We start from the raw sequence: 16,564 nt of genomic DNA on the forward strand, positions 1-16,564 counted from the left end.
AGCACCTCTCCCTTTCCTCTGCAGCAGAGAGGGGTACCCCCACTCGTATTAAACGCTCTCCCCTCCTGCCCCCGCCATTCCCAGCCCCCAGTAGTGGGATAGGAAACGTTACGGGAGTGGGGGGGCAGTGGGATGGGGGTCCCAGAGACATGCGTTTGAGTGTTGCCTCCTCGACACTAACAGCATCAGAGGCGAGGCGGGCACGGCCATTGGAGAAAAGATCACTTTAATTTAGCATCATCAACACTAACAGAGCTTAATTAGCACGCTCGCTCGCCGGGCACGCTATCAGGCATGTCTTGTCGCTTATCAGACAGACTTTAGTGGAGAAAAGCTGCCGTCAGCGATGGTGGTGGCTATAGCCACACACCCCCCCCCCACTCGCTGCCCCACGTGTGGCATGGAGTCCCCACGCAGAGCAGCCACACCGGCCATCACCATCCCACCCCCCCCCCCCCCCCCCGCCCCTCCAGCGCCTGGGAAAGCAGGGATGAACCCATGGGCTTAGGGAAAAAGGGAATAACCACCGAATGGCAAAGTCATTACAAACCCAGCATATGAAAATGGAAGCATCTTTGCATTTAAAAATAAACAGGAAAATGTTCAATGTGTCTCTGGCTTTTTTTTTTGCTGTCATATTTCACAGTGTGATCCAGCCGGTTAATGAATAGGCATTTTTTTAAGTGGAGCTTTCGGAAGGAAAAGAAGATCTACAGATAATGCCATTGATCTGGCAGGAGGAGAAAATCTCGACAACAAAAGGGCTTTCCTACAAATCTGGACCAAACTTCTTGGACCCTCCTACCAGCAGAAAATGAAAGAGTCAAGACTTGATCCCACTTGGTTCCAGAGAAAGAGAAGGCTACTGGGTGTAAAATCACAGGCTGGTTAGCACTTCTGAGTTAGAGCTGTCTTGTAAAAAAGAGTAATTCTGATTTTTTTCTGTCTCAAAATAGAAGGAAGAAGCAAAAAATCCTGCAGGCGACAGGACCACAACGTAGCTGTTAAATTCTGGCATCAGCTTGTTGCATGGCTATGTCAGGGCAATTAGAGCTGCACCATGCTGCACTGTGCAGTACCACTGTCAGCCTTAATCTGCGCGCTGATGGGCAGCACGAAATCCAAGTTACAGCCCACAGGAAGCACAACCAGTGAACCCATATTGCTTTGACAGTTGCACTCATCTAGAAATAATGCAAAACGCTATTTAGATGTATACATCACGACCCTGTGCTCTAGGAAGAAAACAATCTAATGAGGGGCTGGGAGACTCCTTGCAGAAAACAAGCAGCGAAGAGGTCGGTGGTGGTGGCGGCTTTTTTTTTTCCTCCCCTCCTTTTACAATTCTTCGTATTTTATCCTGTTGGAGCGTCGCGTTGGGGTTGGTTTCACTGCGCTGTTCTTTGCCTCCACTGCTTCACTGAAGAACTTGAAAATTGACGGAAAACTCTTCCAGGAAGTTAGTTCATGGCGCTCTGTACCTGCAAAATACAACGGTGACAGTGTGACTGGGGGTTGTTTTGCTCTTGCCGACCCCTGGTCTTAATGCAAAACCCAGAGAGGCCACCCAGCTGCTGGCAGCTGGTCTGGGGGTAGCCCGTTTTGGGGGGGTTGGTCAGAGCTTGGGGGCAGCTGGGCAGGAACAACCGTGCACACAGATAGATGCCACACACAGAGACATGCACACATGCACGCACATGCGTGGCCACACAGACCAGAGATCCTGAACGCGTCTTGGGCCTGGGAAAGTGAGACTCCAAAGCACCCTGCTAAGTAAAGCTTCGTTAAAGCACCTCACTTGTTCTGCCTAACTTGGGTAAAGAAGTGTCTACTCTTCAAGGTTGGTGTACTTGGTACTATTTCTTTTTCATTTTACGTTGCTTTTAGCCCGGCATATGCATTTTTAACTGAAAGCGAACACTCGACCTGAACAACAACCGGTGCATCATGAAGGCATCCTCCGTGCACCCATTCCAACAAGCCCATACATGACCTTGAGGCACTAAAGTGGACCTTTCCTGCTTACCTCTTCCTTCTGCATACAGATTGAACTCTATCTTTTTTTTTTTTTTTTTTGGTGGGCACTTCTATTATTTTACAAGTGCCTCCTTCAACGCCCAGCACATTCGCTTTATTTAAACAAAAACCCCCACAACAACCCCCAAAATGAAACCAAGACGATGGAGATAGGGATCCAAGGGCTGCGAAAGAGTTGGGACCTCTTCCTGGGTAACCCAATTATGCAGAGATGCTGCCTGGAAGTCTCTGGATCCTGGGCCCCTGTTTGATACTTTAACATTGTTAATGATAATTCTTTAGTCTGTAATAGTAGGTCATTGCTATGGTTACTCTACAATGGTGCAACACTTCACTTTCCCCTTCAGCTATTCGCTGAGACCCGGTAACCACATTTGTTGCCTAGCAACAGTTTTGTGACAGTATCACAATCTGGGGGTGACAACAATGAAGGACACGGTGGCCGTGGCCTGCCCAGCGGAGAGGGATGCTCTGGGGGGCGGCCGATGGTCCCCCGGGGGGATGCGGGGCGGCTGCCCTGAAGGGATGCTTCTGCACGGCATCACCCGCACACCCAACTTCGTGCCCCTGCCGGGACCCTCACTCCCCCGTGTGCCCACCCTTGGTGGCTCCACGCGTGCCGTCCCCTCCAGAAAGTCTTTGATGGAGGCGCTACCCATCACGTTGCCCTCCCCTGCTCCCTCACTGGCAGCCATCAGGCGAGCTCCTTCGAAAAATACCTCGACAGAAAAGACGCCACTTCCCACACAAAGAGGATCCACGTCACGCGCACACGCGGATTTCCCCCCCCCCACCCCAGCCCCGCATTCATTGCATGGAGACGATTCATGAGATCTTACACGAATTTCCCAGAGGCACCTTTTATACAAATACCTTCCACCTCCAGATTCACCCACCCTTGTGCAGACCCTCTTTGCCAGGAGGCAGCCCGTCGTATCTTGCAGGTGGCTTTCCATGCAGATCATCTGGCCCATCCCCTACGAGAGCCACCCCACAGCCATACTCGCCAACGCTTGTTCCTCACCTCGGGGTCATCCCGTACGCAGTGTCCCACCACCGCGGAAAGGATAAAGCTCCTCTTCCAGCACAACCCGCAGCCTAACCGACCTGTCCCTCGGGTTACGGCATGGTCGGGTACGCTATGATTGCCTGTTGCCACCACGCAATGACATCAGCAAAGACGTCATCTACCCAAGCTGGTTTTATGGAGGGACAGGCTGTCCTAGCACACCCCAAGGACACTCCTGCACAGGTAGGTCTCCTCGCACACCTGTGTCGCAGCGCATGGTAACATCATGTTGAGCCCCAAGAGGCAAAACATCTTCCCATACGGCTTTCTGGGCCCTACGCGGATGCTTCCCACACAAACACGTCTCTGTTGCTCCTGCCTGCCTGCACCCGTCTCCGTCTGTCTCGATCGTATTCATCCTCATTAATATCCACTGGATTAAATTAGAGGAAAATGCAGGCAGTGAACATTATGCTGTTCCCCCCCCCGCTTCTTTCTTTTTCTTTTTATCAACAACCTTCCTCCTCTGTGAAAGGGCCATCCAGAAACAAAAAATGACAAAACAATAAGTTTCTGAAGCCTCCCCGTCCCTTTCTCCGTCCTGCCTTCTCCCATGCACTCTCCTCATGTCCTCAAGAGAGATCAGGCTTACATTCACTGGTGTTACTGAAACTGATTAACCTACAGCTTTCCTGTAGCAACCCCTCTCAACCCACCCCTCTCAAAAAACAATTCAAGCTTTGAGTCTAGAGGGACTCAATGATTCAGCGGTCTAAAGCAATTTTAACACTCCCTATTTTCCCTTTCCTAGTAACAATCTTACTGACAGATGAACAATTTCCCTGGTGATAAAATCACTACAATGGCTATTTAGTTTCCAGGATTATGATGATTCTTTGCTTGATTAATATTGCAATAAGAAAAGCTTGCCAAGTATCTGCCTTGGCCCTTTATAGTCATTTAAAGGTCAAATTTTGTCCTTATGTATTCACATTCAACTACTGCTAAAGGGAGAGCCCTAAAAATTTAACAGTGCACACACTGTGCATTTATGATTTATATACCAGAGGCTCGGAAAATTAGACAGAAGCAAGAGGAGTTATGTCCTAAGGGTGATGACAGATTTGGCCATAAGGTTTTCACCAGAAGAAAAATATCATTGATGACTGCAATCTCAGTCGTGTATTTAGTAGCAGACAAATCTAAATTAAATGCATGAGTAGCCATCTATTTTTCGATAGAAAGAATCGTTTGTGAGAGTCGGATAATAAGAAGCAGTTGTACTAAAGCCAAGGTCCTCTAAGGTATATATACCCTTAGCGCTCACTAATTTCAACGGCCGTGATGATAAACTGCACGATTCAATATACCATATTAAGTGATGGGTTGTTGCACAACATACGCTGATTTCAGACATTAACTCTTTGAGAACTCCTAGGAGCATGTTACATTGAAAAGACATATAAAAACCATTACATGTGGGAGACAGCTAGAACATCCTAAAATATGCTAAGGTTACAGTCACAGGAGAAAAAAAAAAATCAATACCCCTGCTCCCAGCCCCACAAACAGAAATGAGAGAAATGCCATAACAGCAGAGTGACCTCCCAGTTGCTTGCATGGAAGGAGGTAAGGAGAACTGGATGTATATTTTAAACATGTAGAGAACATCATTGGAAAGAAGCACCAAAGAGAAGGTGGATCCAATAAGGCGTGAGGGGAAACAAGTTATGACTGTAAAACAGTGAACAAGTTTCAGAATCAATTTACCCACTGCCACAAAAAGATACTGACAGTTAGAAACAATGAAGACTTGCCAATACAGTTGTTGATAGAAAAAAATCAGGTAAGGGAATACTTGCAAAAATTTAATATACAAATCATCAGGTCTGGATGACACGCATCTGAGGGTCTTCAGGGAATCAGTTAATGAACTTGCTGAACTACTGGCAATTATTTCTCAGAATTCATGCACAATCAGGTAGGTACCAGAGGACTGGGGTGGGGGTGGGAAGAAAAACAATGCTAATTTGAGAAAAGGAGGATTAATTGAAACTACTACATGTAAGATTTACTTTTGAATATTAGTAAAGTAAGAGATCAACATTAAAAAAAAATCGCAAGCGCCTTTAGGGCAACAGGAGCCTTAGAACAGAACAGCCTCAGCTTTGACAACAACAGATAAAAACCAAACTTGACCACTTTATTGAATCACAAAAATCAGCAAGCGAGAGATTTATCCATCGCCGTGTCTTTCTGCATAGGTCAACCAAGCAACTCGGGGGCGGTGGGAACCTTGGGGACTCACTTACAATGGATTATGACCTTCACCAGACTAATGGAAGGTGGTTGCCCCTACCTCTCGTCTGCAAATGAGTCGCTTTACTCCAGCCAAGGAGACCCCAGAATACTTGAGATTTATGGCAATGCAGCTCCCAACCGTGCTGTGCCGTGCCCGTGCCGGCTCTAGCCACAAGCAGCACATCCACCAGCACCCACGGCATCTCTGCAGGCTGGGTCCCGACTCAGCATCTCATCTCAACTCATCTCATCACCGTTCCTTGCTGGGTCACAGTTTGGGACTCTGCTCTCTGCAATTACTACTGCAAGTCTGGAACCCCATCACAGTTGACCATGTTCACTACATTTCAGCTGAAGGAAGGCGTAACTCTGCATCTGTGAGACGATGGACGGTATCTCAGGCTGATTTGGAAACGGGCGCTGGTGCACTTCTTGGGAAGTGGCTAGAGCGCTTAGGACGACAAATAATAAGTAACGATATGGGGTTGAAAATGTACCTATGAAGTCCCAGAGGGATTGGTATTAGGGCTCAAGTCTTTTAAGCATGGTTATTACTGATCGGAAAGAATAATGAGAGCTCTTATTACTTAATTAGATTAATTAGCAGACAATATATTGAACAGCAGATAATGCAAACATAAGAAGGGACAGAGAAATAATAATAATAATAATGAAAAGGGCAGCCTAAATGGGTAGGAAAAATAGAGAAGGGGAAAAGCCAAGACTGAAACTGGGATAGATGTCTGCAGGGGCAGCCATGCAATGTGACCGGCCGAATGATCCCGCTGGCCATTTGTACGCACGTGTGCAAACGCGTTTTTCGCCGCCTCCCCTTCCCACTTCCACACAGGGAAAGCAGCTCTTCGCCCAGCGAGGCTGACGAACTCCTCTGTCTGAAACCACAGTGCCGGCGGAGGAGGGAAGGAGCTCTGCAATCCCCATAATTCACTCTTGCAGAGCGATTACCGGCTGTGCGGGACAAAGGTGCCCTCCTACGGTGCCTGCCCACTGCGCCGGACAAAAGCCTCCTCCCGTGGTGCTCAGAAGATGCACGGCACAATGGTGGTCCCCCGCTGCGTTTACAAGATGTGGGGGACAAAGGTTTCCCATGCTGCACAGGAGCCGAGATTGCCGTACGCGCCTCCGCACTGGAATATTTCCGCAGAGAAAAGTTTGCAGGTCAAAAAGTTTCTCCGCAGATATTAGCCGTAGGGCTGAGCTTGGGTTTGCTTCTCTTAAGCAGTGGCTCATCTCTAAATAGCACGGGCTTCAGAATGAATTAAGGGTGCTCCATGCCCCAGGGTTTAGTCCCCATTGGGACGGAGAGCGTTGCTGCTCTTCACTGACTCAGCAGAGAGTTTGCAACTGATTTCAGCGGGAGCCAGCTCTGTCCCCGTGGTCACGGTCCACGCCGAGACCCTGCCACGCTGCAAAACATCAATGCTGGTATTGGGTAGGGTATTAGCTTTGCAATCTTGCCCCCAAACGCTGGCAGTGTTTGGTTTAACATTTCTACTACACCAACATAAAAGGCCCTAAGCCGCATCAAAACTTGATTTGAATGCTTCAAAAGGTGAAATGCAGACATCTGGGGGGCATTTGCACGAACAGAAGCACTTTAAAATTTACTAAATGTGTATTATCCTTATTTCCATAACTCTGAGAAGCAACAAAACTCATTCTTCCTTTACAAGTAAATGAACAAACAAGCCAACCCCTTCTGACTTGGGAACATGAGTGGGAAGCGCCTTTCAGCAAGGCTTTTTCCTCCTGAAAGTTATGAATCAACGGAAATTTCTTTCTTTTTCACATTATCTACACACACACACACACTAAAGTCTTCATCTAAGACTTTAACTCTTGGTATGTAATTCTGTAACTCTGTAGTGATGTAATGATACTGTTCAAATCTGCATTTAAGTGTGAGAAAAAGATACTTCCTGCCTCTCATGCATCCATCTTTCTGGATGCTATTAAATGACTTCTGTATCACAAAGTTATTTCTAAACAGGATTTTAACTTTTTTTTATCTTTGAGTGCAACAGATGCTATAAAAAATGGCAGAACTATTTTTAATAGCTAATTTTTAATTTTTAAGGTTTCTCCATTTACGATTCCTGGATCCTATGGATCTGCAGAGGAAGAAATTATTGTGTCTGTTGTGACTGTTTTGCTCTGCTGATGTAAACTTCTAGGTCTCAAACCCCAGCACAGAAGAAGCTCTCAGAGGATCACCAGTAAAGCTAAGGAAAAAGGAGATTAAAAAAATATACCTTGTTTAAAATCACTAAATATTTCTGACAGAGGATGAGAGCTTCAGGAGCAATTGGGAAGGAGTCCGTTAGCTCAAGAGCTCTGAGAACCAATTACTTTAGGAGCTTCTGCATATGCACTTCTAGACATCACAATGGTAAAGAAAGGTTAAAAGCTTAGGCAAAATTAAGAGACAATCCATACACCAATTAATGAAATGGAAGCAGTGATTTCTGAGAGGACATAAAACCCCCCAAACAACCCCCAAATCTTTATGTGTTTAGTTTGGCTAAGAAGTAATAGTTTGTGGAGTCATGGGCACGATAATAATCTAAAAGCAACTGCGCAGGGAAATGAATTCTTTGGAAGAGCCAAGAGGGAAGAAACAGAGAAATCTGAAGAAATGAAATACAGCTTATAAAAGGGGCTTAGACACACAGTAAGCTGGTTTAGATGCAATATGCATCCAAGGAAAATTGTGGGAACCTTTGTGGCTATGCTAGAGAATAGACTACACATACTAAAGACATTTTATACTTTGTTATTATCTCCTGCGACACAGACCAGTGTTTATTTTTGTTGGACATTTATTATCTCCAATATCTTTAGTGGGATGATGGAAACAGAGCAACAAGCATCTCGCCAACCCAGAACAAAGATTACCTCTGAACTCCCATACTTGCAATCAGCTTTTTTCCACCCCTCATTTACAACACACAAACTACTCACAGGAATCAAGTGGTTCAGAAAGGTAACAAAATATTTAATAAATTCCTCTTGCCCTCCGAGCAGCAGATGCAAAGATTCATGCAAAAGCTCCATGCAAGCAAGGTTTGCAAAGCAGGAAGGAGATAGGAGGCTAACACAGCTGTAATTTTTCACTACTCTTCATTAAATATTAAGGGCAGTCCCATAAGCACAGGTCATTTGTTTGCCCCTCTGAGTGTTAACTGGCCAAATAAGTGAAAGTTGTAAGGTTATTCCCTCCTGAGCACAGGTTACCACAAGTCAGGTCATTTTTTGGGTCACCAAAAGTGAAGTAATTTTCTTTTGAGTATATGTTAAAAAAGGAAAAAAATATAGAGTATCAAACAGCTATAGGGCCTTCCCAGTAAGAACCAGGCATCCAGGACAGAACCACTATTAATATAAATGCAAATAGTCATAGTAATACAAATTGGACATAACTGCATTACAAAAAGGAAGGAGTCACAAACAGCTAAAAATGCAGGCTGATTTCAAGAGGCAGAAGAGTTATAGGTTCTCAGCCTGTGGGCTGGCCTGAATTGCTGCTCTGGGGTAAACAGTCCTGAAAAGCAAACGTGTCCTTGGGTCCAAAATCTCAGAAAAAAGTCTTTTGCACAAACGGGCAGGACTGTAGGCGAATGGGCACCCCCCCCCCCCCCCCAGATCTGCTCTCGTCTATGCGATGAACACCGTGAGACCGTGGGCACAGGCAGAAAAGACCAGATGCTGGGGCTGGATCCAGACCCCCTGAATAGTGGGAGAGCTGGGGGGGTTCTCGGGTGGCACCGTTTGCACGAACACCTCTGCGGGGTGCTGCCCCTCCTGGCACCGCTTTTGGAAGGGGAAAGGGAAAGACTTGGCCACCCACCAAAGGGCCAGGGCGGTGGCAGGCAGGATTGCTGCCACCAGCCAGCTGAGGCTAAAACAGCCCAAATTTGCACCGGGACCCCCGCTGTTCCCAGGCAACCGCAAGGATGAAGATGCTCAAACGCAGCCTTCGCCCCAGCATCATCCGAGGACTGCTAAGCAAAGGGAAGCCACAAACAAAAAACAATGACACTACCCCCCCTGCCAAATTCACACCCAGGCGGGGGGGATCGCCTCCGTGAGAGCTTCATGTGTGGATATCCCACTTGCCAAAAATCCGTGGCGCTGCCCTGCACAGTGAGAGGCAGCAAGGAAAGCAGCTGGCCGGTGGGACACTAGATAAATTCACGTCAGGCTTCCCAGGGATGCGGTCTGAGGGGAGGGGATGCTGACTCTAGGGCTGTGCTATAGGGAAAGCCGCTGAATGCGTGCTCCCGGTGAAATGCCACGCCATGCTCGGAGGATGATCTGCTCCGTCAGCGTTACAGCATCCCACCCGTTGCCGGATGAATCAGACCTGCGGCACGTTACTGAACGACACTCTCGCAAGCAGCAATTTCAAATGCAGGGAATGTTTGCAGGGGAGCAAACCCCCTGAAGAAGGGGTCCAGTATAGATGTGCTCAGTATTATACAACTACAGATTTACAAACTCATGTTAAAATGGTGTAGCATGCAGAAAGCAGTAGGCAGGGGTTAAAATTACATTTATATCTATATATCTGTCTATCTCTCTACCTGTACCTCTATCTCTATCCCTATCTCTATATAATCTTTGTATCTATATTATCTATAATCTTTGCATCTGTATTATCTATATTTACACCTCTATCTATCTATCTATTCATATTTATTTATGTCTATAACTACACCTTTAACTGTATTTAAAGACAAATAAAAAAATCCTTTACCTGTCAAATGTGAGATGGGATTCAGGTTACATCTTACAAAGATGTTTTGGGGGTAAGAACATACCTATGGAAGGTGCAGCATCTCACCACTGGAAGTTAAGAACAGGTTAGACAACCATCTCTTGGGAATATTATGGGTATAGCTGACCTCGCCCTGGGGAATGTGGGCAAATCAGATAACTCAGTGGGTTTCTTTCTAGCCAGCCCTTTTAGTAGTCTGTGACTTTATTGGCTTTATTTAGGCAACCTGTAAAGTTGGTTGTATTCATAGGGTACATCATAGTAGCTTTGAAGCATTTGAATAACATACACTCGTGAGCTAACTAAATTTTTTAAATGTAGAGGCATTTTTTCCTGTCATGAATTAGAAAAAAAAATCTTTATAAAATTGCACCCAAGAGCACAAATAAAGTATTTAGCATTTAAAACCCATCATTTTCTCAACTAGGAGAAAGGAAAATTATCTTTTAAATAAAGGAAGTTTTGACCTGCTCAAAACCCAACACTTCCTGAGAGAACAGACATCCATGTGGCTTCTTGGGCGAGACTGCTGAAAAACAAGTATTTAAGCTTCAAAGCTTCCACAGGTTATAAACCTGAAAAATACTAATTTACATGACAGATCTTAACAGGCTACAGCATCCTACCAGCAGTCAGTTACATCTCTTTCTCCCCACTGCTTTCTGAGGGCATGTCTAGTGGAGTTTTCTAAGGGAGAAATCATCATTACTGGGCTTTTGCAGACTGGGAGGCTCAGCTGAGACTGGCAGCAGCAACAGGAGCAGACCCGAGCTCTGCTGAGCCCAAGGCTGGATCTCTGCTCACCCAGCAATGCTGCCAGCGTTAACAAGCACACAGCATTTATAAAATACATTTAAGCACATTAAAACATACTGCAGCAATACCTGCAAGTTAATTTAGTTCAAAATACTGAAGGGTGGATTTAAAAATCTGAGCTTATTCCAAAATCCCACAGCTTTTTAGTGTTTATAGGGCAGAGATCTGAAGCATACCCCTCACCAGCAAGCTCTGCTAACTTGGGAGAGCACTACTTATGCAAGTACTTTCACTGATGATGGCAGGACTGGGCGAGTGAAAGAACTGGGCGCTTAGAAAATAGCTACCCTCCGCGATGGTGTTTTATGCTTATTTGTTCCTAAATAGTAATTGTGCCATCAAACATCCGGACGGAGATTTCATTATTGGAAATAATTCAGAAAACGCTGATGTCAGCTTACTTCAGTGAAGAATATCACAGATTTGTAAAACCCACCAAGCAAATGAAATTATATAAAATTTAGGAGGAACAGCTGTACCAGCAGCATGAGCACGAACCGACCCGGCTTTGGCACTTCCCAAAAACATAGCAGCCAAGGCAACACCATGGAAATGGCAGCGCCTGCACCCAGAGCAGCTAGGAAGGGCAGCAATGCTTGAAAAATCCCTTGTTACATGATGGTAGAGACACCCCACCTAATAAAGATGGAAAAAGGTCCTTAATCACTAGCAGGATAAGCACAGATTTGCAATTGCAATAAACCAATTTTAAAGTAAAGCAGCTGAATGTAATTTTCTCCCCTTTCACGCCAGGAGCAGAGCTTGGAGACTGGCGTGGATGCCAACATAGGCAGTTGTGGAAGTAAAGGAGGTTTTTCCAGGGACAGGAACAAGCCTGTGTCTGAGGAACAAACTGCAATGGGAACGTGCGCGGGGTGTGAAGCACCGCAGCAAACACCCAGTGTTTTTATGATCTCAGCAAGAATCTGAATTCATACATCGTAAGTCTTTAGTGAATAAATCAACCACCTCCCCCCCCTGTGGAAAATGTTTATAATCTTCTGCCTAAGGAACATTTCATAGGGATTTTTTTTTCCCCCCTGAAATTTCTGCTTGGATTACAGTGTCCTGTTGTATTTGTGCAGGCAAAGGATTACAGTCAACATGAGCCCAGGTTATTTTCATAGGTCCAGGAATGGTATTCAATATTCTGACTGCTTCATCTTATGACTATTGCCTTTGGGTGGCCCCAAACAAGTCCAACTCAGCCCAGCCCAACCAGTCCAACCCAACCTAACCCAACCCAACCCCTCCAACGTGCGATTGGCACCATCCATCTTCTGCCTGGTTCTCTGGTGCACAGCATCCCTGCAGCAGCCACAGTAAGGACACTTCCCCATAATTTTCCTTCAGAGGATAATTTTGTGATGGGTGACAGGAAAAAAATCCCAAGAAGCCAGGCACTGCCTCTGCAATGCTGGCTTTGCTCCTGGGGAAGACCTGAGCAAAACTGATCTGCACCTGGTCCTCTCCTCCTGATGGCTGCTGTTGTAGGACAGTGGGAACGGGGCGAGCAAAGGGTGGGCTGCGATGGGGCCGTCGACCCGCTTTCCTGCTCCCACTGGACACTTGCTCCAGATGCCACCAGCTGCTGAACAGGGCTCACACCTTACATCAAGGCAGGTGAAACTGAACAGCCTAAACCCAAGTGATGCTGAAAATCCTGATTCAGCTGGTCATCACCCTGTGAGGTGTCTGAAGTCCACAGACACTTCAGCTGCTGACCTTAAAGCTTACACCTTATTACAGCATTGCTTCTGTACATGCTCAGAAACACGTCGGGCTTGACAGGGCGAATACTTTCACGGTCTCAGGCAGATAGAGAGCCTCTCCCACCCCTGTAATGCTGAGTAGGTGCAAGCCTCAGGGGGAGGAATGCTCTCTTCAGTCATTCCCGAGGCTTCATTTCACCCAAACCTCTTCCTACTCCTTGCCCATTCTTCTTCCATCAGGGGCATCTACTTCTCTAGGACATCTATTTCTCCAGGACACCTACTTCTCCTCTTTTGAATTCCTCCCCCATAACTTGCCCACCTTGCAGCTCTTCTTGAACTCTTGCCCACCACCTGGCCCTGATCCTGTTGTATCTCACCCACTCACTGACCCCAGCTCTCCTGTCCTCAGGGCCCACCAATTTCTGCCTTTTCCTGACTTTTCTTCAACCCTGTTTCACCAAGACCTCCTCCACCTCACTGCTACTGCATCCATCCAGTCTCTCCTCATCAACACCTTTGTCCTCCAGTTACTGGCAGTAGCCCACCAAAGGCATCTTCCCCCTCCACATTTTATTCTTTCTTAACAGGAAAAGAAAGTCCCAGATCTGGCTTTGGCAGGTATTTAAAAAAACTGGACACAGACTGCACCTACCACCCAAGTGTGGTAGTGAAGGCAGAAAAGAGGACACATCCGAGAAAATGCAGCAGCCCTACCCTGAATGATAAGAGAAATGAGAAGTTGATCTTCTAGGTGAGAATGATGGTTTCATGGGAAATTCAGTACATATTTTTTAGTGACTTAATAGAAAGGAAACACATCTGAGTTTGTAAAATGCCATGGAAGATGGAGCTGGGCCACCAGAATACAAACACCAAGTAACAAATGGAGTTAAAAATTCAAGTTTTGGGAGTCACTGGCAGACTCTGTTAATTTTGATAAAATCTTAATTCTGTCAAGTAAGTATAAAAAATTTGTTGGAAAAAAATGCAAAAAAAATTTGTGAATTTGAGGTGTGAATAAATCTTGTGCACTTGCAATAAGTCATTCATGGCTAACCCATATCGGATACATTTTTCTGATTTGCATTTCATCAACTGCTGTGTATGTACGTACACGGATATGTATTTACACACACACATACACCCTGTACACTTAAGACCTATATGACCCACTTACAGAAGTCTGCATAGCTGTGTTACTGAGAACGATGGCAAGAAGACAGTGCTGTTTCACCAGTGAATTTACACCAATATAGTGAGCGTTAACCTTCTTTTATTAGCATGACCTTTGCTGGTCCTTGCTAATGAACAATCTTGAAGAAGGCAGGTGACTGAACCCAGGCAGTGGGATTTTATGGACAATGATCATTGTTGTGGGTCAAGTACACCTGTGCTGCAATCATAAAGTTAATAACCTCTACAACAACAGCTTTACATGTGGCTGTCTCAGAAGAATGCCATTTTTGTAACTCACAGCCCTTGGAGATGCTATTGATAATTTATACCCAATCTGAAGTGCAAAGATTTTTCTCTCCTGCAAGTCACGGTAATCAATACAGGTCTGCACCTATTACAGCCCGATGAGGTGAAGTGTGCAGCAAGGATCAGCTGCGTCGGGCAAATGCCGTGGCTCATAAACATGGCTTTGTAAAAGAGCCTGTCTCCAGTGGCTGTTCCCAGCATCTACGCTGGGAGAGCAAATAAAGGGAGCAATAATTCTTTGTAAGGATGCCATCCCAGCTGCTTAGTGTCGCAAAGTAAATTAATTGCATATTTGCCTCAGAACTACTCAGAAACTTGAGGTTTTTTGGCGCGTCGCATGGATTTCAGGCTTCTGCACCCTAATTCATAACACATCAAGACTTAATGCAGGATACTCTGAAGCTCACATATCATGGAAACCGGCAATTTAAGACTGAACACTAATTTGCAAAGGCTTTGCAGATGTGAATTACACTAAATTTAACTAAGCTGAATAATATCACACTTCCTGTGACTTAACCTCAGAGATGTCATTAGAGGGAGCATTTGAGATTAATGACCATAAAGCTGCATTTCACTCCCCGCTTAACCCTCCTCCTCGCTGCAGCAAACGGCAGCTCTGTCTGGAAGCACTCAACACGTTTCCCCTCGCGCACGTGCCTCGCTTCCCACCTCTTCTGCAAAACGCCACCGAAAAAAAATCAGCCCTGGGTGATGTTTGGGATGCCGAAGGTGGCAAGCCAGCCAGGCGGTGATGAGTTTGAGACAAGGCATCAGGTGGGGGGGGGCGGTGAAGCCTGGCATCGGGAAGGCAGCCGTACAGCAGGCAAGACGAGAAGACGCGTTGGGACGCGTTGGGATGCATTGACCTCCGCCAACGCCCCGCCTGACATCCCCGTCTACGGGAGTCAGACGCACAAGAGTGAGTGTGGGAGGTGGGTCTGCCACCAGCAGGAGGGAGAACCCAGAAGTCTGGGATGAACGTGAAGGGAAATATTAAGTTCACGATAAGGAAAAAAAACCCAAAAACCCAACCCCAACCCAACCCCCAACCAAACAAACCCTTAAGAGCAGGGGATGCTCACTGTGGGTTTGCACGTGTGGCTGGTGGGATCCCATTGCTGAGCTGTGGCTGGACAAGGCTTGCCGGGACGCAGAAACCAGCGGGGTGAGGGACAGATAAGGGTTTCTTCTGAAGGAACTGGAGATTGTGTGCTGCCTTGCATCCACAGGAAAAGCACAACCGGACAGAAAGCAGCCCCCAAATCAGGGTCTTTCTGCTAATCTAGTTTTAATCATCCAATTGCAGAGCAGAAGAGTTTTTAACCATTTCATTTAACCATTGCAATAAGTAAATAAAATCAATTTGGGAGACCATATTTATTCCAAAATAGGGAGTGATTCAGTATTACCCTTTAAAAAAAAAAAATCAAGCTCCAAAGCTGTATCTTCAAGCTGACACAGTCATCTCAATGTTGAAGAAACAATTTATGATTTCCCTACCAGCCAGAGAGAACCCCCCCGCCCCGAACACCCAAAGACAGGAAACAATGAAGCTTAATGACCTTGGTGCATTTCCAAATGTAATTTTCATTTCAAAATACAGTCCTGATCTTACAACTGATCTTTCCATGTGGAGTCTTCCAGCAGAATCAGTGCTGCTAAGTCAGACTGTGGAGCTCCCAGAAAAGGCAAACAAGATCCCTTGTGTCATGGTAGAGATCTTTTGCCAAGCATTTAGTGGGTTCTGAAGAAACTTTAGTTTAGTCTCTCCCAGCTAGAAAGATGGTAAACCTCGGGAGCTGGAGATGGAAACGCAAGAACCTGCCAGGAAAGTATATTTGGAAGTGGAAGAGAGATGAAACATTTAAATGAGTTTCAGAACTTGGTGATTGAAATTATTTTCCTTTCCTTACATTGAGAATCTCAAGGTTTTTTTTTTTTCATAAAATTAGAACAAAATGAAAAGAAGTTGTCAGGGTAATTTCTCTCTGAAGAATCACTGAACTGGAATTATGTCATCTTGCATTAAAATTATCAGTTATTGCCACAGTTGGCCCACAAATATTATATTAAAAAAGCAGGAAGAAAATCACTTAGCTACATTTGGGGAATTCTTTTGTTTGTGCCCCGTGCATATCTTTTAATACTTATTGCTCCAATTTGGCTTGGTTTGTCTAAACCACCGTAGGTTGTTTTTTCAAAACAAGTTTAAAACAAACTGTTGATATATTAGCGAAAAAAATGCATGGGGAAAAACAAGATTGAGGTGGGAGCTGAAGTTAGTCTAAATGAGAGCAATATCAGCATGCACAAATGCACAGACAAGCACAGTTTGACAGTCACTGCTCATAAAAGATCCTGCAACGAGTTAATATGAAAACTCAGTCTCCTGTAGAGGGAAGT

At 45.6% G+C, this 16,564-nt stretch overlaps 1 protein-coding gene across 10 annotated transcripts in view; it reads right to left on the reverse strand.

The window, feature by feature from the left end:
- Positions 1–209: 209 nt before the first annotated feature.
- ARB2A (ARB2 cotranscriptional regulator A) overlaps positions 210–16,564 on the reverse strand; it is a 271,136-nt gene continuing 254,781 nt past the window's right edge. For all 10 annotated transcript variants that reach the window (XM_075019998.1, XM_075020004.1, XM_075019999.1 and 7 more), the window contains one exon: positions 210–1,481. In XM_075019998.1, coding sequence (XP_074876099.1) covers positions 1,339–1,481 — 143 coding nt within the window. In that variant the 3' untranslated portion in view covers positions 210–1,338. The remainder of the gene's footprint in view (positions 1,482–16,564) is intronic.

The sequence above is a fragment of the Buteo buteo genome, chromosome Z, assembly GCF_964188355.1.
Source record: "Buteo buteo chromosome Z, bButBut1.hap1.1, whole genome shotgun sequence".
NCBI classification, from domain to species: domain Eukaryota; kingdom Metazoa; phylum Chordata; class Aves; order Accipitriformes; family Accipitridae; genus Buteo; species Buteo buteo.